The sequence below is a fragment of the Corvus brachyrhynchos genome, unplaced genomic scaffold (assembly GCF_000691975.1).
Source record: "Corvus brachyrhynchos isolate BGI_N302 unplaced genomic scaffold, ASM69197v1 scaffold381, whole genome shotgun sequence".
Classification (NCBI taxonomy): domain Eukaryota; kingdom Metazoa; phylum Chordata; class Aves; order Passeriformes; family Corvidae; genus Corvus; species Corvus brachyrhynchos.
Genome location: NW_008236219.1, coordinates 155,717 through 178,229, shown reverse-complemented (window position 1 = coordinate 178,229; position 22,513 = coordinate 155,717). Strand labels below are relative to the sequence as shown.

At 45.7% G+C, this 22,513-nt stretch overlaps 1 protein-coding gene across 2 annotated transcripts; it reads right to left on the bottom strand.

Annotated features, from left to right (window-relative positions):
• Positions 1 to 2,221: 2,221 nt before the first annotated feature.
• Positions 2,222 to 21,360, bottom strand: SEPT8 (septin 8). 2 transcript variants are annotated; one of them, XM_017746804.1, is made up of 9 exons: positions 21,227 to 21,360; positions 19,104 to 19,299; positions 18,236 to 18,422; positions 12,827 to 12,988; positions 11,380 to 11,476; positions 10,876 to 11,044; positions 10,489 to 10,621; positions 9,625 to 9,815; positions 2,222 to 3,410 (listed from the first exon to the last, which is right to left on the bottom strand). In XM_017746804.1, the coding sequence occupies exons 2-9, from the start codon at positions 19,268 to 19,270 to the stop codon at positions 3,356 to 3,358; spliced, it is 1,161 nt and encodes a 386-aa protein (XP_017602293.1). In that variant the 5' UTR covers positions 19,271 to 19,299; positions 21,227 to 21,360; the 3' UTR covers positions 2,222 to 3,355. The 2 variants fall into 2 exon arrangements, with proteins under 2 accessions (XP_017602293.1, XP_017602288.1); XM_017746799.1 differs by lacking the exon at positions 2,222 to 3,410 and adding an exon at positions 4,933 to 7,793 and having other exon boundaries at positions 21,227 to 21,357.
• Between the last annotated feature and the right edge of the window lie 1,153 nt (positions 21,361 to 22,513).

Below are 22,513 nucleotides of genomic sequence, written 5' to 3'. Positions count from 1 at the left end.
ATCACTCAGAATGGAGCTTCCTACCCCAAAGAACGAGCTGCCAGCTACAGGAAGGAGCTGCTCTTGCACAGGACCATTCTTGTTACAGAAAGCACTTTTTGGATAGTGAGAACAGCACCAAATCTCTTTTTTTTCTTGCAGAACAGAGTTGGGAGCTTTAATACCTTTCCCCTCCCTGCCTGGACAAGTAATGAGTGACAAGATGAACACTCCCCACACACAGCAGTGACAGGAACAATTATTTTGCCCAGCCAGTTTCAGAGAGGATGACATCTCACCTGTTTATTTATAATAAACACAAGTTTATTCCAACTGCAGCTCAACTCACCACTGTGGATCCCATTTGCTACACACCAGTTACTGGTGAAAATGTGCCAGATTCAGTGAGTGCTGGCACAGGTCTCATGTGGTTATGGCTAGCTCTGTGAGGATTGTTGTTTTGGGGAATATTCACTCCCAGGAAAATTACAGAGAATGCTCATACAGTATTTTCAAAGAGCTCTGACCTAGTAAGGTTCCTTCCCTTGGGGTTCATGGCCCAGGTGAGGTACACCTCTCAAACCCAGACTCCTCTTCTTGTTGCCTCAATTCAGGCCAGATTTCCAGATGCCTGAAGCTACCACTACCTTGTAAACAAAGCTGCAATTAAACCTAAAATCCCCTATGGTAAGCACCCACTGAACTGTTTTCTGTGGCTGTTTTAAGCCACCTACGGAAACAGTAAAGCATTTCAGATCCTCCCATCCACCACAATGTCCCCCATTCATAACCCCCACCAAAAGGAACCATGTCACCTCTCATGCAGTCGCCCAGGCACCATTACAGGTGAGGATAGAGCGTCCCCATTTCAAGGCAGCACTCACTGGGGTGTTTCTGACAATAAACCTGACTTGGTGTCACTACTTATGGAGGGTAGGTGATGACCTAGGAGAAGAGTTCATTTACACAGCTGCACAATTAAAGGAACTCCTGTGGTCAGAGAATTGATCAAGAGACAAGAAAACTGCAAAGGGAAGAGTAATGCAATAGTTATACCTCATTTGTGGGGCTGCATCTATAAAGTTGCTGGGTTTTTTCTCCTGCTAATTAACTTCAGTGTTAATTCAATTTGAACAGTACTTACAGTTCAATTCTTTAGGAAGACAGAAAAGTGCACTGAGATGGAGAGATGCATTAACTTCCAGCAGGTCCCAGAGCCCCTTTCCATTCCTCCTCAGCAAGGCATGCAACTGGAATCTCCCTGGTGACCCAACTATGGTCACAACAAACTGAACTTAATCAAATCTTCCAAGCAATTTGGAAAAAGAACAAAAAACTTCTATTCCCAATTAACCTATCCAGCTGGGAATCTAACTTGACAAAAGCTATAAGTGGGATGAAAGCTTTGCCAAAGGAATTAGAGTGGCTGGCCTCAAAAGGGAACACAAGCAAGTTTAAAACAGTCATCAAAGCAGCAGCAAAGGCTGTTTCATAGCTCAGCCTGATGGTCAGACACAGCCTCAGCTTTCCCCCATTCTGTGCAGGGCATCACAGACATGGAGACAGACAGAGCCCTCCTAAGAGGACTTCCAACTCTGAATTCATTGGCCCGCAAGACACAGCTGTGTCAGACCCTGGTGCTTCCCACCTGGTCCCACTTCTCCTGACACAAGTGGTGCCTCATCCCTGCCCACTGAGGCAGCAGGAACAGGCAGGGATGAAGAACATGGGATGAACATGTTTGTCATGGGGTTTCATCCCTAATGCCTGCAAGTGGCAGGAGTCTCCACAGCTTCTCTACGTGCCCAGTTTAGTCCTTTTCAGGCCACATACCTGTTACAGCTGCAATCTATTTCCTAGTTCTAATTTATGCTAAGGGCATCCAGAGGGTTCAGAGACTGTCACGTACCACACATCCTAGGGACAGGCACTCAGTGCCTGGGGCAGTTAGCACCTCTACACCAGCCTCTCCATCTCTTGGGGGGTTACAGAGACAAAATGTCCTCGGCAGAAGCCTCAGAGGGCTCCTGTCACATCCACCCACTCCCTGTTCTCAACCTTTGTCCCACTGCAGTCACACCACCCAGCACAAGGTAGGGGCACAGGGTGAGACTTCCTTTAAATCTCCTGCCAAGGACTGGCTTTTGGCCACTCCTACCCTCCCAGCACCAGGGCAGTGGGGAAAGCAGCAGCCTGGAAAAAGGGAGGGAGACTGGGGACAGCAACTGCCAAGACATAGGGGTGCACAGGGGACATGACACTTTAATCACAGGGCAACAGAATTAACAAGGGGAAACTGGGATCACAGAAGGTTGGGAATTTGGACAGAGGACATTGTTCTGGTTACACCTGGTGTACAAACCATGGTTTTAACAGATGTTTGTTAAACAAGTCAGTTTTGTTTTTATTAAACCCAACTTTGGTACAGATCATTCCCGAGATTCATTTACAAGGTTCTTTAAAACAAAGAAACTGGGGCCTCTCCCTGTTCCTGTGTGAAGTTACCGGTGGCACAGACATCACACTTTGTTTTTCCCCTTTCCTTTTTTTAAAAGAAGTATTTTTGTCAGGGGAAGTCAGTCTGTTACAAACACTGAACTCACACCAGGAACACCGAGTCTCCCGTTTTAAACTATTTCCCCTCCATTAATAGATAACATTTAGTTGTACTTTAAAATGGTTCCCTTCTCACCCATCACATCCCAGCAGGATGAGTAGAGACTGGACTGGCCAGGCAGAGTTATCTGAAGCAGCAGGTGGGAGGTGGGCAGGGAGCTCTGGGGAAGGAGTTACGGTGTGAGGCACCATGTGCAGCCCTCAGAAAACTAAAGAGATGAAGGTTGGGGCATTTTGGTTATAAAACCCATAAGTATACAGAAGCAAGCTGCACAGAAGAATTATTGCTATGAAAGGTGAGAATCCAGCTGAAAGATTAGGGATGTCAGACTAGGGATGACAGGTTAAGGACACCAGGTTCCCCAGTTACAACCCAAAACCAGACTGGAGAGGACCTGTGGGACGCTGTTACTGCGGCAGTTCAAGCAGCAAAGCTGAAAGCTCCTCACACTAACCCAGGTTTGTCCCTCTTCACTCTGGAGTCAGTCAGTGTTAACTCCCTTGGGGTAAAAGTCCCAAAATTAACATTCTGGTTTTAGCGCCAGCCATGCAGCAGCCTGAATTAGCAGTTTACCTTCTGGCAAGTATCTTGGATTTAACTTTACCAAGAAACCTGATTAAGCAAAATTTTCCCCATCAAAAGACATGGTGAATTTTAGTCCTTGCTACATATTCTCTTCTGTGCAATATATTGCAAGCTTAAAGGTGTAAGTACCAATTAATTTCTTCTGCATGAGATGTTTTGGCCTCAATAAATCTTCTAATTAACATATCTTCCTGTTGTTATGGAGTACGCACTGGGAAGACTAAAAAAGCTATAGAAAGAACAAAAGAGAATCAGTGTTTAAGTTTCAGTTATTTACATTAAGTAAAGACAGCATGAAAGGTCAAATCTATTGTACAGACATTTGAGTTTAAACCATTGCAACTTGGATAAGCTCTCATAGCTGCCAACATCTTGTTGGGAACTGGTAATCAGAGGATTGATTTAAAATTTTAATGAGAAAAGACTGCTGATGGAACATGAGAAATCCCAGGTGATGGAGACCTGCAGGAGCAGCCAACTAGCACACACAGCTGGAGCAGTGGCTTTGCACAGTCCTTGCCTCATTCCATCCCTCACAGCTGCACACTTCTCCCAATGGAACAGCTGAGGACAAGGTCGGGTTTGGGCTGTCTCCTGAAAGAAAGTACCACCATGTTCCCGGGCCTTGGCCACTGGCCTTCGGCTCTGGAACTGCAAAGCCTGGGCAGCACCTACCTCATTGCCGAGCTGCTTCTCTAACAAACCTGTGCATTTCTCCTTCTCCTCAAAGCATCTCTAGGAGCATTGCACAAATATTAATGAATGCCCTTAACACTGCTCCTCTGGAAAGACACTTGCCAACGCACATCATCTGAATCACCAGGTCACCCATCTTTAAAAGGAACAGCTACTCCACCACCTTCGATTCCCTGAACTCAGATGTACCTGAATGCATGTGCTCCTCTCTGGTCTCCTAGATTTGGCTTTAAAACGTATTGGGACAGAAAAGGATGTAAACATTTCATACAAACCACTTGCTATCAACTACTAATTCCCTACTAAAGGTTATGCCTAAAAGATTTCCAGATGCATATTCCTAAAAAGCTCTCAGAGGCAGCCAGGATCACCAGCCTGGTTTTGTTCTTCAAGCTGGGGCTGCAGAAAAACCTCCCACCAGAAGCACTGCTACAGTAAACACTGTGCATCAGCCAAACTTCACATTGGCTGTGTCTGAAGTGCAGCACTGATCTCAGTCCAATACCAAATAAACCCCAGAAGGACCCAAAGCTGAGTGAATATAACTTGGTACACAGCAATGGCCCAGAGAACAGACACTGAGAACAAATCTTCGGGTAAAGCTTCAGCAGCTCTCTGAAAGCAGAGCCCCAAACTAAAACTGTGCTCTTTTGTTGGCCTTGACCTAAGTGTATAATGTTCTTCTCCAGACAAGACACACAGCTTTGGATGCACCACCAGGAAACCTCTCCACCTCTGCTCCCTTTTCATCCTACCTTTAAATCACCTCTTTCAGCAAAGCTCAAAGTCATTCTGCCCAAACACAGATGGCTTTTGGATTAATATCTTAGAATTTCTCCCCAGATTACATAGGAAGTACATTTCTGCACACTCTATGATTAGCTAGTTGTCAATTAATCAGCTAATTATATTTTTAAATGTTCCCAATAGTCATAAGACAGGCTGTGACTCGTAAGCTTGAAATCATGACACAGTATTATTTTGACAGATAATACAGAAAATTACTAGATTGCACAGAAAATAATGCACCATTAAATAAACGACACCACAAAACCTCAAAATACATGTGAGATTTAATAAAAGAAAAAAAGTACAGAGTGGAAAGAAAAGGAAGTAAAAACACCAAACCACGCTGGGAATGACAAAGCAAAGAGATGCAGCACATCCCAGAAGGATGTGTCCCCCAGGCAGGGCCCCAAGGGGCCTCCATGGCTCCAAAACATCCCCCCCCATCTTCACCCCTGGGGCAGCCACCACAGCCACACATGACACCCCCCTCAGAGACCCACAAAACACAATTTAAATTAGAAAGCAGACAACATACAGGATGGCAAATGTTTAAATGATAAAAAACTGGATAGTTTTTACCACTAATACCAATCTTTTGCAGATGAATGTATAAAACAGCTGAAAGGTGTGTAACTGAATGGTTTCAATCATTTCTGAAGGGTTTTTCTTTCACTTTTTCTAGCCTACAAGATGTAAGTCTTCAGACTGGGTGAGATTAGCATCACAACATATTTGTAATTTGTTAAATAAAAATAAGATACAGAACTACCCTATATACCACAATACTTAAATCTTGTCTCAGCCAAAAGGAAAAGACAAAAACTCAGGAAAAAAATATGACTGAGTCCCCTTGGGGAGATTATGATGTTGAACAAGCAACTACAAGGACAATGGATGTCTGTCACAACATAAAGTCAAAATAATATAATAATCATCATCATTAAAATATTGTCACATACATTCTGAATGTCTTCTTCAGAAAATGCTGTAAATTTTTCCACAATGCCCATGGATTTGAAGATTTTTACTCTTTGTTGTAATAATTTTTCTTAACTACCTGTTACTCTAGGAAAAAAAGAATTGATCTCTGATGAGCCAGGGCAGAAGGAAATCATTTGCATAGATCTTGCTGGCTGCAGCATGAGATCAGGAGAGAACTATTGATTGGGAACACATTGGTGAGGCAGCTGGGTGCATACCAGTACCACCAGTTACTGTTTTATCCCAGCATTGGCCTTGAGAAGCAAAACAATGAACCAAAGAGCATTGCTTTCTCAGGAAATTAGTGCACTACAGTCTCTCTCATTAGTGGAAGATTAATAACAAATAATTTGCTTCATGATTGGTCTGCAGTCAGAGGTGAGGCAGAATTGTCTTCTTGCATGTAACAGAAGGTTGGGTTCCTTGTACATGTTTGAGAAAACAACACTAACCCTCCTAATTTTCAATAGTTACTCTTTAAAATACATCTAACCTGGAGGCACAGCCTTAAAAATTAAATGTCCAGCTTTCAGCAGATTCCCAACAAGTGCTGAATTTTTATTCTTTCAACAAAAGCCTATTCTAAAAGGTACCGATGAGATCTTTGTGAGGTTCTTTTCAACAAGCATCAAGTAACACGGTCAGTATATCGACAAAAGAGGCCAGTATCCATAAGAAAACACAGTCTAACACCTGAGCATGTATTTAGAAAGGGAAAAAAAAAAAAGCTGCTTTAATGGGATATGAGATTTAAAGAACCTCAGAATCCAGCAAAATACTGCCCTGCAACAGCTCAGACCCAGGCCCTTCATCTCCCTCTGCACAGCACATCAGGAATTTCCTGACAACTTAAAGACAAGTCTTTAACAAAAAACATAACAGAAAAATCCTGTAACATTAATAACTAAATAAAAATGCACACACTCACAACTAAAACTTAGCCAGCCAGTGTTTTTATAAACTCTAAAGATACTATGTGAGGGCTAATATAAAATATTTCCTTTCATTTAGCCTAGGATCTGATGGATGGATGGAATTGGGTCCAACTATTTTTCCATGACAACATAGCCAGTAACTCTCTGTTCAGTTATTGCCCTGCCTAGTCACAAAATGGTTTGAGTGGAAAAAATTAATATTGATCCTAATTAGTCTTCTAAGCTGAGTTGCCCAGGAAAACAAGGCTGTGATTTCTAGGCCTGAGGAGTTGTCAAAAGAAGCACCTTCTAAGAGGAACAGAACCTGTCAGCATAAATACAGTGCACAGCTCAAGAGCAGGGGATTCTCCTTATTAGGCACATATTAGGTTTAAGGTTAAAGAGTAAAAGTAAAGATGTTGGCTTAAATAGTTTCCACAACAGCAAATACATTGGTAAGTGACAATTGAAATGTTACACAAATCCTGTAGTTCCACTTTATACAACAAACTCTTATGAAAAACCTCTCTATAAATGTTCTACTTTAGCAGTAAAGAAAATTCAAAACATTGTCCCATTAATTTTATTAACCACGCTCTTTCCTTATATATATATATATATATATATATATTATAAATGTTTTAGAAAGTGTTTAGAGTAATTCAGGATTAAATATAGAATTACTGGAATGAGGGTTACTCTGACTAAGATTCCTGCAGAAAGCCTAAGTGTTGTGTTTTTCTACTCATTCTAAAAACTTATTTGAGAATTTTGTTAGAAAAATAAACATTTCAGCATTCTTCAGACCACTCCTCTCACTGTGCATGTACAGTGGAGGTCGATGAACCTCCAGCAGTCACCTTGGCCAATTTAAAAAAAAAAAAAAAAAGTAGAAAGCAATTATTTAGCTGGTGGGTAAGATGAGTTCAGTTACAGTCACTTCATACACAGCTGCTCAATCACTGGGTTTAGAACAAAACATCTTACTTGAGGGATTAGTTGGCTTTGTTTAACAAAATGTACGTGTAAGGTTACTTCCTGCAAACCTCCCAATAATTCTGAAAAGAAAACAGCAGGTTGGAACACTGCAATCACTGGAGATGCTCATTTTCTCCTTCACTTTGGTCCACTCACACAATGTTATGAGAAGGGTCACAGGGTGGGAAACTCAAGCAACTTAACACATGAAAGCACCAAGTCCACTCTTGGCCTGAAAGCCTGTGTGTCATTAACTGAAAGAAACAAAACATAAAAAAGCATGAATTAAAGTTATGAAAATCAAACAAAAGCAAAATGTAGCGAAATATGTTAAAACAAAAAAAGGAGGAGGAGGACAAACTGCTGGGGCAGCTGAAGACTTCAGGTGAGAGCAGCCTGGCACAGCCTGCTCAGCACCAAAACCACTTCTCTTTCCCCCAACTTCTGCAATTCTTCCATCAGCATTTTTTACTTATCAAAGCTACTAAGAACACTGTCTTGAACCAGGGATGATAAAGAGTTCAACTAGCTCTCCAAAACATTTTATTTGAGCAGAAATCCCAAAACCCCGTATTTTGAGCTAGCTCACAGGTTTGAAAAGAACAATAAAAAAACCCCAATCCAAAACCATCCTGGTGATGGGTGCACCTCCTCTAGCTGTGCTTCAGAGCTAGAGTCCCCCCAGCACCATGTGGGGTCCCTCACCATGCAGAGCTGTGGGTGCCCCTCAGACCTTTGCACACCACTGACCTGCCCCCCAGTCCTGCTCCTGACCACAGCTTGTTTCTATCACTGCCCAGAAGAGGAAAGGTCCAGACTCACATCTGAAGATGGGCTAAACCCAGCAAAGTGCAGGAAAACTTTTTCTGCTGCAGCCAGAAGGAGCAGAGGGGAAGCTGCAGCATTTCTTGGCCCATGCTCACAGTCCATCCCTGCCACCAGCATCCCTTGCACAAGTTACCATTGTGCTCACCTTCCCCAAAGCAGTCCTGGGCCCATGAATGCCCTAGGATTCAGCTTCTAATTCAGATTAAACCGTATTTTCAGCAAGGTATTTTACAAGCCATTTGGACTCTGTGTGTGAGGTGGGCTATGCCCCAGAGTATGTCGAGCAGTCTGCACAAGGGAGTGCTTTGGTTTTAGCACCAATACATTTACATTCCAAAGAAATACTCAAATAATCTACCCCATTATCTTCCACAGGAAAAAACAAATTTTTAGGATCAGTACACAGAATGAGCTCCTCTGGTGCTGCAGTTCACAGCAGGGAAATGACAGACCACAAGATCTCATCAGCAGTGTGAAGCTGAACGCTGTGCTGTCAAGCACAAACTCGGGTGTTGCTACTCTTCATGGTCTTTTTTTCTTGCCATCATTAAGAGGCTTGCCACCAGCCTGCTCTGGGTTAGATAGAATATAGTTCTGACTCTTGAGCTCCTTCATGCAAGGGGAAGTAACAAAAAATGCCACAATAGCAGAATTACCAGTTTGCATGACAGTGCTCCTTATTTTGCTCTCTAGCCACTGTTCCTTAGAGACCGTCTTGAATTGGAAGTAGGATAACCCCCCAATTTGGGGTGTTAAAAACACAGGTGACAAAACTTCTTTGTCCCATTCCTGGTCTATCATTACACAGTCAGGTGGCTGAAACAACAATATTTACATACGCTTGCTCCTGGTGGCTTCAGCAATGTCAATTAATGCGCAGCAAGTTAAGATAACTCTGCCTTTAGACGAAAAGAATTTTCTTGTAATTAGAACTGTGCCTTGGAGCCCCATTTCACAACCTGAGTTGGCTGTCACAGAGGCAAGAGTGAATCCCATGGGACCATCAGCCTTTAGAGAATGGCCCCAAATTGCAAATCCCTCCCACCTGCAGCTGCCCAGGCTTCTCTGGACAGTGCTCAGGCACAGGAGGGGCTCATCTCTCCTCTGCTTTAAGCAAAGAATCAGAAGGATGGGAATTAGGATTCCAAAATCCCTTTTTCTGTATGCTCTCTGAACAACTGACCAAACATTAAAGCATCTGAGCAGACTCTCAGCTTTCCAGTGGCAGAGGAGGAAAACTCCAGTTCAGACACTTACTTTTTCTTGTCTTTGTCCTTCTTCAGTGGCTGCTGTGAGGTAGCCTGCAAGGATTGGGACTGCAAGGTTTCCACTGCAACTTTCCGCCTGTTGAAGGCATTCATCTCTTCCTCCAGCTCCCTCCTCTTCTCCTCCACCTTCCTTCTCTCTTCCTGGTGTATCCTTTTTAAGTGCTCAAACTTCTCATGGAGCTGGTAGGAGACAGACCCTCTGAGCTCCTTCGGGCTGTACTAACCTTGCCCCAAGAGCCCTGTCACACCTCCCACACAAATCCCCACCACAGGGACCAATCTGGCAGAATACAGCACCCAGTAACCACCAAAAGCAGGGAAGACACAATAAATTCAGCTCTGCCTGAGACCACACAGCAAACCAGAGGCAGCGTGAACCCTGGAGATAAGCACAGGGGATTTTGGCTCAGCCCGAAGCACTGCACAGGGGGTGGGGATATCACAGGATCTTTTCCTCCTCACTAGTTTTGAGGATGGTCCATTTAATTCCTCTGCAGTCACAGCTGCTGCCTGAGGCCTCACACTGGGGACTCCATTGAACTCACTTTGGGGACTCCAGCCCAGCTGCCCCCTTTACTCTGCCGTCCAGTAAGCCTCAAGAGTGAAGCCTGGCATGGATGCTCACTTCAACCTCCTGCCACTGCCTTTCACTCCCCAGAGAGCAGCCATATTTCCACATGGCACAGGACAGGGAAGACAATTTCTGAGGCACCTAAACCAGTGATGTGTTTGTGCTTTGGCTGCTGAGGTTTCCTCAACAGCTGCATGTGCTTTCCAGGATTCATGCATTGCCCAGACCCAGATTCCCTGCTAGGTGTAGTTTGGGTTCCTCACAGGTTTTTGGCACACCCACCTCTCTCTCCTTCTCCTTCAGCTCTGCCTCTGTCTCCTTGACTTTGTTAACAAACATTTGTCTCATTTCTTCCTCTTTCCTCTGGAGCTCACCCAAGAACTCTTTCCTTTTGGTCTCGTATGTTTCTTGGAGGCTGGGGAAGAAAGCAAATGAAATCCAGACTCTCTGGACACCGATGAGTTAGTGATGGGGAAATGCATGCCTGTCTATGTTGTTTAAAGACAAACAGACAGGGAAGGGATCATCCAAATCAGCTGCAAAGTTCAAACCCAGTGCTGGTATTTTCCAGCCCAGCACTGTAGATTTCACCTACAAACCTCCCACTTTTTGGGGCTATCAGCACCAAACTCTCACTCTAAATCGATGGTAGATGTGAAGGCCACTCACCTGAAGGGCTGGCTGTCTGGATCTGTGTCCTTGAAACCCATCTCCTCCAGTTTGCACCTCCGGTAGAGCTCGTAGTGGCGGGTGTGGGTCTGCTCCCGCAGATCTTCCATGTTGACCCGAATCAGCATTTCCCGCAGCTTCACAAAGTCACAGTGACTTTCATTCTCCACTAATAGAAGTGAAGGGACAAGTCAGCAAACTGCAGGTGTGGTGAGGGACAAGGGCACATATGATTGACTCCAGGTACTTGCATCCTCAAGAGCCTGCTGCCCTGCTCAGGGCACAACACAGCCCCTTGGACGCATGGATTCCTGTTGACCTTCCTACCTGCTGGTAGGAATGGGAATTCAAAGGAAAGACAAAAGGCTGCAGGGGACATGCCTGTACTGCTTATCACAGGGCACCTTCATGCAGAGGTGCTGGTGGAGGGCAGAGCTGCACAGGTGCCAGGGTGTGTCTGAGCACACACAGGGAGGGGTTTGGGGTGGGCTTGCAGCACCTCACCTTGCACCACTCCCCACGGGTACTGCCGAGCTCGCACCAGCTTGTTCCCAACTTTCACCTCCTCTGTGCTGCCAACCACAGCAAAGGGCAGATGAGCCTGAAACAGAGCCAAGGGCAGGGACTCAGTGCATGGGGTAACCCCTCAGAGATCAGCCTGACCCTTAAATCCCCCTCACCCAGGCACAAGAGCTGCTTCCATGAGTCCCCCTTCTGAACTTACCAATCTCTGATACTTGGAGGAATGTCTACTACGAACAGGGATATTACTACAGAGAGTGGTGTCAGGCCACAGCATAGCTTACCAGCAATGCTGTCTGGGCTGCACCAGCTGGAGAATATTGTAGGAACACCACAGTCATTACTACTCTCCTCTATCCCTTTGTCAGGCTATTCCTGCATGCACCAGGAGCAGGGCACTCCCTGCCTTCCCAAAAGCACTGGCAGGGATATCCACAAACAGGCCTTGGCACAGCAGTGAGTGTGTGGGCACTGCAAGAGACATGTGCAGGATACAACATGTGCTCGCTGCTCTCCAAGTCTGCAAAGCATCAGGCACAGGGAGGAAACAGGACACCCTCCTCAGGATTGCACAGAAGGAGCCACAGACTGGGTGATTCAGTAGGGTGTGGCTGACAAAATCCTTCACATTTAAATATAGATGGATCCAGAAGTATGGAACTTGTAGAGAAGTGGCTAATTGTATTTTCATTGGAGGAAGGAAGGAAAAAAAAAGCCAAGCAAGCATGACTCCTGCTTTTCTCTCAAATACACACAGCTTGCAATTATTTAAGTAAGAGTGAATCCTCCAGCTTTTTCATGATTTCAGCAAAAAAGAACTATTAAGTGAAAACACATATCTAGTTGACCCAGAAACCAACTGGTAACTGAATTTTAAAAAAATGGGGGGGGGGGGGGAAGGGTGAAAGAAAAGACAAAGCATTTAATCAGAAACAGCTATGCAGGAAAATGTTCATTTTGATGAAAAAGCTTCCTTTGATTTATAAAATTAACATGGAAACATTTCAGTTGTTTCTACTGCCATAGCTGCACTCTGATTTGGGAGACAAGAAGCTTGAAAGTGTTTTTGCTTGTGCTTCAGCCAGGTCTGAATTTGATCCTTGAATTTCAAAAAAGACAAAATAGAGATTAACAATTTTTCTAAATTTGTCTAAGAACAGACAGAATTAATTTTGAAGAAAGTATTTTTCAAAAATTCAGTAAGTTCTAGAGCTAAGTTTCTCCAGAGAGCCCCCAGACTAAACATGAGCCACATTGTAATTAATTCTGTATGCAACAGCTTTTGGTATCTGCAAGACTCACAGTTCAACCTTCCAACAGATTCAGTGTCTGGACATTCCCACTGAAACTCGCCCTTCAAATGCATTTTTGTGCAGCAATTTAATTTGTCACAACTTTTGGCAGCGATGGAACCGGCAGCGTTACCCACATTCATCACAGAGTTGATCTCAGCCACTGCCTCGTCGTCCGTGGGGAACTGATAGATCTGCACTCCATTGCTGACCAGCTCACTCATGATCTTGATCTTGAACTTGTGCAGCTCGCTCTTGGAGATGGTGTCTGCTTTGGCAATAATCGGGATGATGTTCACCTAGAGCAGAAGGGAGGAATAGGACAAACACCCAGGTGAGCAGCAACTGGGTGAGCAGCTGTGTCGAGCCCGGGGGTGACCTGGATCCTACCCCCCGGCTGTTTTACATTTCCTAAAATCACCTCAGAGCTCTGTTTACACAGGAGCTGCAGCCCAGCTCAGCTGAACACTAGAGGGAAGAGTTTTCCAGGACTTGGCTACAAGACTAGAGAACAACCAAACACCCTGCACTAAGTACATAAGGAGCAGATCAAAGCCCCTGCTCTCACCTATGTACTCTGTTACACACGTGGATGGAGGCAGACACAATGTAGCCGTCACATGCAAGCTGTTGCCCATCCACTCTGTGTGGATGCGACCTGGCTGTGCTGACAGGATGTTTTTTACAAGACAAGCACAAGGATGAAACGCTGCATTTGAGCTGATGTGAAGCCTTCCCATGCTCAAGCAGAAAGAGCAGGGACTCCTCAGACGCTCTGACAGCAGCTGCTGATCCTCTCTGAGGACTCCCTGAGCCTCTTGGTGAGGATCACAACTTGGGTGTGCTGTGCAGATTATATGGAGCACCGGGGAAAGGTGCAGGGTGCCATACAGCAGACAGATTTGTTTTCATGCTGTTCTTTCTCAGCTTTGGTTTCACATCAGCCAGCAGTCACTATACCCCACACAGCTTCATCCACCCAGGCTTCAAAGCCACCCACAAGCTGCACAGTGGGGAGGTCTCCCTGTGCCCAGTACCCACCCAGATCAAAAGTAAACAAGGGCCACATCCCACATCCATCAGGAGCAATGGGGTTCACTATGGCCTCGTGCTTGAGAGCTACAGTGGGGCTGGATCTATCACAGGAACCTGTGCTAGATAATGCTGCCATGCCAAAAAAGCCAAGTGTGATACTGCAAACCACTGCCTAAACAAACAGCAGAACTCATCTGTCTGAACAGCAGCCAAATTCATAGCAGTGAAACACAAGAATTTAGACAAATAATGGGAAAGTCTGATTGGCCATCTAACATTTCCCAACAGCCAACGCTTTTTGACCTACAAAGCTGAAATTCATAGCAACCAGTTGGTCTCCAGTGGGTGCCCATTAAAATAAATGGTTGTGCTTTCTCAGTACAAGTTCTTTGCAGCTCAGTGTTTTTTCCATACTTCTTGGGTTCCCCCCGTGCCACTGCTCCCCCTCCCCTGTCTCTGTTTAGTGGTTTAGTACTCACTAAGCACAAGAGCATTTACTCACTCCAAATGAAAATAGTCTGAATTTGCTCAATGCAAATGTATCTGAGAGAATAAATTCCTCTTTTTCTCAGCCACTGACCTGGCCTCTTTTACCGAGGACCACAACCCCCCACAGAATAAGGCCTGCTGCTCACTCTACTGCTCAGCAGGTCCATATCCTCCTTACAAAAGTAAAAGGGCCATGACCACAGCTGGGTGTCTCCCTGACCTGCTAAGAGCTGAGGAGGCTTGGATTCACCATCTCCCACAGAAAAAGGGTCAGCTCAGGGCTCACATCCCTTTTCAATTGACCCAAGCAATTTCCCCTTCTTTTTCTAAGGGGCACCAGTTCAGCCCTGCTTACAGCAAGGCAGGAGGTGCAGAGCCTGGAGCAGCAGAGGAGACAGGCTCTCTGGTCACCTGTGGTCTCAGCACTACTCAAAGAAAGTACAAACCAAGGCTGATTCGAGTGCCCTCAACCAGATTTCTTGTTGTCTTGGGGCACACTTGTATTTTGAAAAGGCAACTCAGTGAACACTTGCTGACAGAGTTCACAACCCAAAGGGGTTTTACAAGTTGTGTTTCCAATAATCAATAGCCACATCAATACTGGGGAGGCATGGATATGGCATTTGGGTGTAGTCCTAAGTCTAGAATGGGTTCATTTCCTCACAATACAGAGAAAGGATGGAACAGTTTGGAAACAAGAAACCGAGACATGAGATGCTACTGAACTGCATGTCTAATCCTACCTCCCCACAGCCACCTCCATGCAAAGGCCAAGTCTGTGGCACAGAGATTAGTGACTGCTATACATCTAGCTAGAGAAGTCACTTCTTCTCCTGGGTTTTAAAACCCCAATAAAAAGGAAGGAATGCCAGAACTACGTGAGGGTTCTCTGTCCACTCTTTTTACACAAACAATGTTGAGGTGGGGTTGAAGGCAAAACCCTAGAGCAACATTCTTGTATCTCATGGTGGAAGAACAGTATGCTCTATTTAAAGATCTCGTAATAAAATCATGCAGTTGACTACTGGCATGTCACCCCACTGAATGTGACAGGGGTGCAGTGTCCCCTTGCCTGTCAGTCCATGTGCTGGAGGGCTTTGCTGGAGCTGGAATTATGACCAGAAGAAGTCTGTGCTTCAGACAGGACAGGGAACTCCCATGCACACACACAAAATGTACCTCCTTCTCAAGTCTTTCTGACCAGAGTAGCTTCTCATCTCCAAAAATAAAACTTATGAGAACTTGTTATTTGGTACAAAATAATTCTGCTGATGCAATAAGACTGCAGGTGCTTCTGCTCTGTGAAATATAGCTGGATTTTTCCCCATCTCCAAACTGTTCATGAATGCAAGTTGCAGTGAAGCCAACAGGCAAATCCTATTTTGGAAGCCAAAGAGCTGAGGCACAGGCTGCCTGAAGCATTCCCACCTGCCTGGGATGCGTCATCTCTCAGAGGGCAGGCAATTAGCCATAGCTCAAAACAGCACATGCTGACTGAAAACCACCCAGGGACAAGCATGGAGCTCCAGGACGCTCATGGCTGCACACACTGTGCCACCACTTCCCATGACAGGGCTGTGTTTTAAATCAATAAATCACCTTCTCATCTGATACAAATGCACTATTATTTATCTCCTCCTGTTCCCAGGTTAAACCCAGTGGAAAGCCTACACCTGTCAGGCCCTATGTGCTTCACACTGGCAGCCTGCCAGCCAAATTCCATCTACCTACAACCACTTCTGAAGATGCTTCTGCTCTCTGGCTGTAACTAAATACCCCAGGCAGCAGCTGGCCATGAGCTCAGCCAAACAGATAATTGTCTTACAGTACAATGGAAGATTTTGTTTACAAAACAGCTTTACCCAGAAGGGGTTTCATAAACTTCACACTAAAAGCAAGACTGGTTATTGAAATTGTCACAGAGAGTCCAAAGCCTACCCAGGACGACACATCAAGCCACTGTTGGGCTAAAGCAAAGATGGAACTGAGCCAGGGTCCTATAAATTCCCTGTTAAACCAGTCCTGGAGGCTGAGCCAGCAGAGCACAGAGCAAAGCATTGCCTCTGATGTACCTTCCATCTCCACAGGCTCCATTCTTCAACTGTAAAACCAGGGCCACCAGCCACACAAAGCTCTCCAAGGGGAATGGCAGGTTCAAGTGTGCTCACACAGCAGCAGACGTGAGTCAGTGCACATCACCTCTGCTCAGTAACCACTTGCTGCTCCCGTCTGGAGAGGGCAGAACTGCCTGGGCTTTGCTGACACTCCACTTCACTCTGCCCACACACCAGCCCCCAGCACAAATGGTTGATTTGTCCTGGGAAAGGGGCACAGCACTGCCATGCACAAACCCTCAAGGAGTGCCTGGAAAGCACCCCAATGTCCTGGGATGACACTGGTGCAGAAACACAACATATATCCCTGATGTCCAGAAAATATCAATGGGCTCCACTTGCACATTCATTTCCATGTGCCCACTTGTGTGAGGCCACCACAGCATGAAATCCAGGATGTTCTCATGCTGTGGCAAGAAGGGGGATGAGAACAACAGAATAAAATGACTCCAGAGAGCACTATTTAAGTGGAAGTTTGGAAATATAAAAAGTTTGCCTGCACACAAAGTTTTCATCTGTCCAGAAGTACAAAGGATTTATTTTGGTACTACCCATGGACCGCATTAAAGGAAACCAGAGGGAGATGTAAAAATTAGGGAATGAGAAGGAAAGGAGAGAAATGCTTTGTGGGACCACCAGCACCAAGGGGAATCGTGCAAAAGCTTTCCTCCAAAAATATTTCTGGGAACATGTAATGCTGGCACTGTACCAAGAGACAGAAGTTTATTAAGGGAAGGTTTTCAGATTCCTGATGAAGTCAGTGTAACAGCCACTACAGATACATACAGCCCCCTGCAACGGGAAGCCAGTTCCTGCTATGGACTGGGGGCAAGGAAAAGCAGGCCATGAGCCCTAGCTGGTGAGGGCAAGCAGCAGGGACTGCACAACAGGAACTCAACCCACCAGGAAAGTCCAACAGACCTGCACGTGAACAACAGCCAGAGAAGAGAATGCTCCCTCAGTGTAATCCAAGGAATCACCAGGACCTGCAGGATCCCACCTGCCATGCCTGTCCCTCTGTAGACTGATCAGCATCTGCCACATGAAAGGAACCACCCTGCTGCTAAAACACTGCTCTGAAAGACAGGAAATTATTGAGAAGAAGAGATTCCGCTGCCATTAGTGACCTTTGACGCCTCCTGCAGCTCCCTGGAAGCCAGCTGGAACACCCAAAACTATGTCAGAAACTTGCTCTGAGCTGCAGAAATATCAGCAAGTAGTTGGTTAGGTAACACCCTGCCCCCTAAGGCAGAATAGCCTATGCACAAAGAAACAACCCCAGTAGACCCTGTCATTACCCACTTTTAGGATTCCTATGACCTTGAGAATTCCTCACCATATCTATACTTTAAGATACTGTGATCGCCTATCCAGATCACCTGGCACTGCCAGCAGTAACAGCTTACACACTCCTTGTGCACCAGCACACAGAGCCAATGCTTCTCCTCAGCCCTTGTCCCCTCAGCACTGACCACCCCTTTAGGACATCTACAGGGGTTGATGTCTCAGCCCCTCTGTCCCTGCTGACAGGTCAGGACAGCAAAGGGGACTCCATAGTTCAACTGCTGATGCTGGAAGGTATCCTCACACCCAATAGAGCCGCAGCTGATGGCTTTGATAAATACCAGCTAATCTGGCTAAGACTCTTACTGTAGAGGGATACTCTGGAATTTACACAACCAACTGGAAAACAGGTTTTTCCTGACATTCTTCAGGAAAGTCAGTGAGAAAACAAGCACAGGACCTCAGCAACCACCAGGCCAGACAAAGCTTTACCAGAGTCCTAAAAATGGCTCAGCTGCCATGCAGGAAGGAGTCCAGCATTTGCACAGAAGGAACAAATGCTCCTACATGACAATCAGTACCAACAAAAGCATTCCAGAAAGACCATAGTCTCCAACCCCTTACCTTGCTATCCAGCTTCTTCATTGTCACCAGGTCCAAGGACTTGAGTGAGTGCCCAGTGGGGGTGATGAAGTAGAGGCAGACGTGAATCCTTGTGTCATGATAGTTGAAGAGAGACCGGCGGATTTTCAGCTCTTCTTGCAAATAGTTTTCAAACTGCGTATCAATGTACTCTACGATTGGCCTGTAACTAAAACCATCCCATTAGCAAAACAGCTACTGGAGAGCAAATCTAAACAGTTTAAAGGCTGAAGGAATTCCCCTAGACATTCCATTATATCACTTAAGTTATAAGACTCAAACAATTTAGCCTTACAACAGGAAAAGCATGGTGTTTACACACAGACTTTATAATCCAAAGATTGCTGGAGATTCTTGAGGTTGCACTGCAAAGTCTAAGGACAGTGGAGCATGGATAGACAGATCTACTTCCCCAGATCAAACTTGGCCCAGATTTCAGGGCTGAGCCATCTGTCTGTAGCAATGTAACATGACCAAGGAGACACCCTGGAGTCTGAGAATGCCTTTACCTGGGGCTTGAAAAAGATATCTGTGTAGTTAATTGAAACATGCCCAGAAACACCAATCACTGCCAGAACAGATAATTCCTGACCCTGCTCTGAGGACAGCTGGTTAACAGCTCATGCTCCTGGAGGACAGCATTCTCTGCTGGAAAGACCTCCTGTGACCTCTTTTTGGCTGTTTACTCATTTCCCTCTGTTCTTTGTCCCCGGAACCAGAGCCACGACAGGGAGCAACTCCTTTAGCACAGACACAGACACTTCTGCAGCACTGCAAGGGGAACTGCAGGCAGTTGATGTCTAAGCGTGAGGCATGCCCAGAAACGCCGAGCAGATAGCACAAGACCTGCCTTTCATCTTTATTTATCTGATCCCCAAATCCAACCGCATCCACAATGGTCAGCTTCAGGTGGACATTGCTCTCCTGCAGGTCGTAGGTGCGCGGCCGCAAGCAAACCGCGCTCTCGTAGTGACTGGCTTCCTCAGTCTCAAACGTGGTGTTGAAGAGGGTGTTCATCAGTGTGGATTTCCCAATGCCAGTCTCACCTAGGGAGGACAAATCATCAGCTCACTGCAGCATGAATTTGCCACAGGTACTTCAAAGCACATTAATTAGAGAGCAGAACTAAAATACACGTGGAAGGCCACCACTAATTGCTTGTGAACAGACATGTAATTGTCACATAGGTGTCTGCCTTCTTGAAGGCCTCCCATGCTTAATGCGAACAACATAGAGAACTTGGGTCTTGTCTCCTAGTATCACACAGAACACATCAGCACAGCAAAGCACACTATTTTCCTTTCCATGACCCCTGACTTTGCTTGGGATTCTGCACTAGAGAAGCTGCGGAGAGGACAATTTTAGTAGCCATTGAAGGACACCTGGGATGCATCACAAAAACCTCTATCTCAGAATATTTGGCTGACAAGCTGTTTGTGAGCCAGAAAGGCTTTGAATTGCTGTTTCTGGTAACTAAGCAAGACTGATATTTTCCAGATTGTCCTAGAAGGGGCCCCATTTAAACTCCTCATTCACTACATACAGCCCTATTGGTCATGGGGGTGAAGAGAGGCAAAACCCAAGGAAATAACCTTCTATGCTCTGCTCATTTTCCAGGCAGTCCATACTGCTACCACTTCAGCAGAGACAGGCACGCTGAGGAGCCCTACAGCAGATACCCTGGTGCGAGAGCAGGAGGGTGGGAAAGTTCTGCTCCACAGAGGTGCCATGCCTGCTGCCAAGGGCTTTGGGCTCTCTCCTTCTTCCAGCACCTCAGGCTCTGCTCTTCACAGGAGAATAAACACCTCCGAGTGCGGCAGAGACACACATTGCTTCCTACCAGCTGTGGCTAAGAGTTGTGCAAGGAAACAAAGCCACCTGGTGCTCTAGATTAATCCGCAAGCAGACATATGGAGAACTCACTTCCTGACGTAAGCTACATTCTCCTGTTCAGTTGTGGGCACTTTTGGGAGTAGTAACTGGCAAACAGGGTGGGACTTTTTCTCTCTTGTCCAAAAAAAAATTTAAAAAAAGCTAAATGAGAATGTAGGAATATCCATTCTGGTAGCCCCTAGAACAACACTGATTAAAACCATATTGACCTGTGCTGCAATTACCCTTCTGCTAAGGAACAAGTCTGTGAATTTCAACTGTGATTTTAGCCATGCTTTTTACTTGTGTCGTGAATATGCAAAAATGACTTGGGTATGGCACAGGCACCTTGTGTAAGTTGTCCAGGTGTCACTGCACAGTCTATACAAAGCCATAAGAGCTGCTGTCTCTGGATGTATTTCTGCCGGTCTAACAGGTTACAATACATCAGACCTCATACACCATATAAGAACCAGCCAAAGCAAAAATGATGGTCATCTCATCACTGAAAGGAATTGGTCTCTAGTACTCCAGCCAGCATCGCCTGCTAGATCCCATCAATACCAAAATTAAAAGCCAAGAATATAATTATTTTAAAGTCAATAAGAAACACTCTCCCTCCCTTTCCAGGCACAGAAACGACCATGCTTCAAGCCCTCTGACACCTGGGAAAGCACCGACCAGGCACAGCTCAGACACAAACCTCTTGTGCCCAGATTTGGGGTGCAGGCTTACACTCAGAAATGACCAAGTTATCACCAGCAGCTCTCACATAACCCATGGTGCATCTGACTGCATCTACCTAGACATCGTACCCAGCAAAAGCTGCTCGTGCCAGCCACCCCAGTTAGCATATGGAAATATTTAACTTGCTATATACAGCCTTCCCTTAATCCTTCCTATTGCAAAGCTATTGCAGCAGAGATGATGAGCAATACCCCACTGATTACAGAAATTCTGCTGGTTTGACTCAATGTGTTTTTAAGAGTTTGGCATTTCTGACTTGCTTAAATCACTGCCAAGGTTTGTGGCATAGCAGGACACTCAAGAAATCCTGGTCCCAACTTCCCCCCATGCCTGTTTGCAGGGGACCATGCTCACCCACACAGAGGATGTTGAAGCTGAAGCCTTGTGTGACAGACTTGCTGACCAGCTGATCAGGGAGGCTGTCGAAGCCCACATGGCCCCCCAGAGAAAGGTTCCTCTTCTCTTCATTCTGGCAGGAAGAAGAAGCCAGATTAGCAAACTGCACTGAGATGCCAAATCAGACTGATGAGACCAACATCACTCACCCTTCTGGGCACTGCAGAGCCACCGCACAAACCCCATCAGTGCTCTCAAGAGCTTGTGTTTTGGCACACCACAGCACAAACCCCCCAACAGCCACAAACAACAGGAGAGAGGGTGTGAAATACTGATCTTCATGGGGAACTGGGAGAACTAAGCTACCAGGGTCCAAAAAAAAGAAAACACTAGTGTGAGTTTCAACTACATGCAGTTGGGAGAGATTAGCAAAGGAAAACCCACCAGGGTGTGTTTTAGCACTCATTTCTCCTTGACTTTTTAAATTTTATTTTCTTAAACCTTCCAGCAGTGAATTCAGCTTGACAGACTCTGCATTTTTCCCTGAGTATTTGTCTTTCCCCCTTTGCTATTGCCACAAGCAGCGAGGCTTGCTCACTCAGGCACTGGGGGTGCTGGTGGCACAGGCAGCGCAAGGAACCCTCTTGATTTACCATCTGTGACCACACAGTTCTCCACCGTTCCTCTGCTGTTCCTGTTCCTGCCTCCCCCATGTGCACTTTGCTCTCCCTTCTGTCTCCTCCCTCCCCCAGAGAAGCTAATCACCTGTAGAGACTTTGCTTAGGAACTAAGATGACCTGTGCTATACAGAAAGGCAGAGCAGAGCAGCTATAAAGTCCAGCAAAGAGGAGCTGACAGAAGGACAATTACTCTTTCTAGTGGCTAAAACCAGGAAAGTTTGGAATTTCAACAGATGCACACCTCTCTGCACAACTAAGCAATGATGTCTGAACCCAGGGACCAGACCACCATCCCTGGAGCCTCTCAAGCACTCTTACTCACCCATGGAAAAGCAAGGAGACAGGACTTCAGAGCACGATTCATTCACCCACATGATATCTTTGGTAATTGCTTGTTTTTCTTAATCACCAGCACACATAGAAGATGGGAATGGAACAAATGTCTGCCCTCGGTCTGGCTCTGGTTCTTCTGTCTGTTCCTGACAATTGGAACTTAATGTCCCAGCACTAAGACTGAGAGACAGGAGCATCCCTGAAAAGAGCCTAAGCTGCCTGTCAAACTTAAATGAAGTCAAGAGGAAAATAAATGATGTGATAAGTCTTGTGTATTGCTCTGTGCCTGCAG

Bases quoted from the DNA above. Each gene is read 5' to 3' on its own strand.
- SEPT8 (XM_017746804.1), bottom strand. From the start codon at position 19,270: ATGAACACCCTCTTCAACACCACGTTTGAGACTGAGGAAGCCAGTCAC. The intron at 11,045-11,379 runs GTGAGGTGCTGC...CACTTCTATTAG, and splicing joins CCCGTGGGGAGTGGTGCAAG to TGGAGAATGAAAGTCACTGT. The intron at 9,816-10,488 runs GTGGGTGTGCCA...GTCTCCTACCAG, and splicing joins TGAAGGAGAAGGAGAGAGAG to CTCCATGAGAAGTTTGAGCA.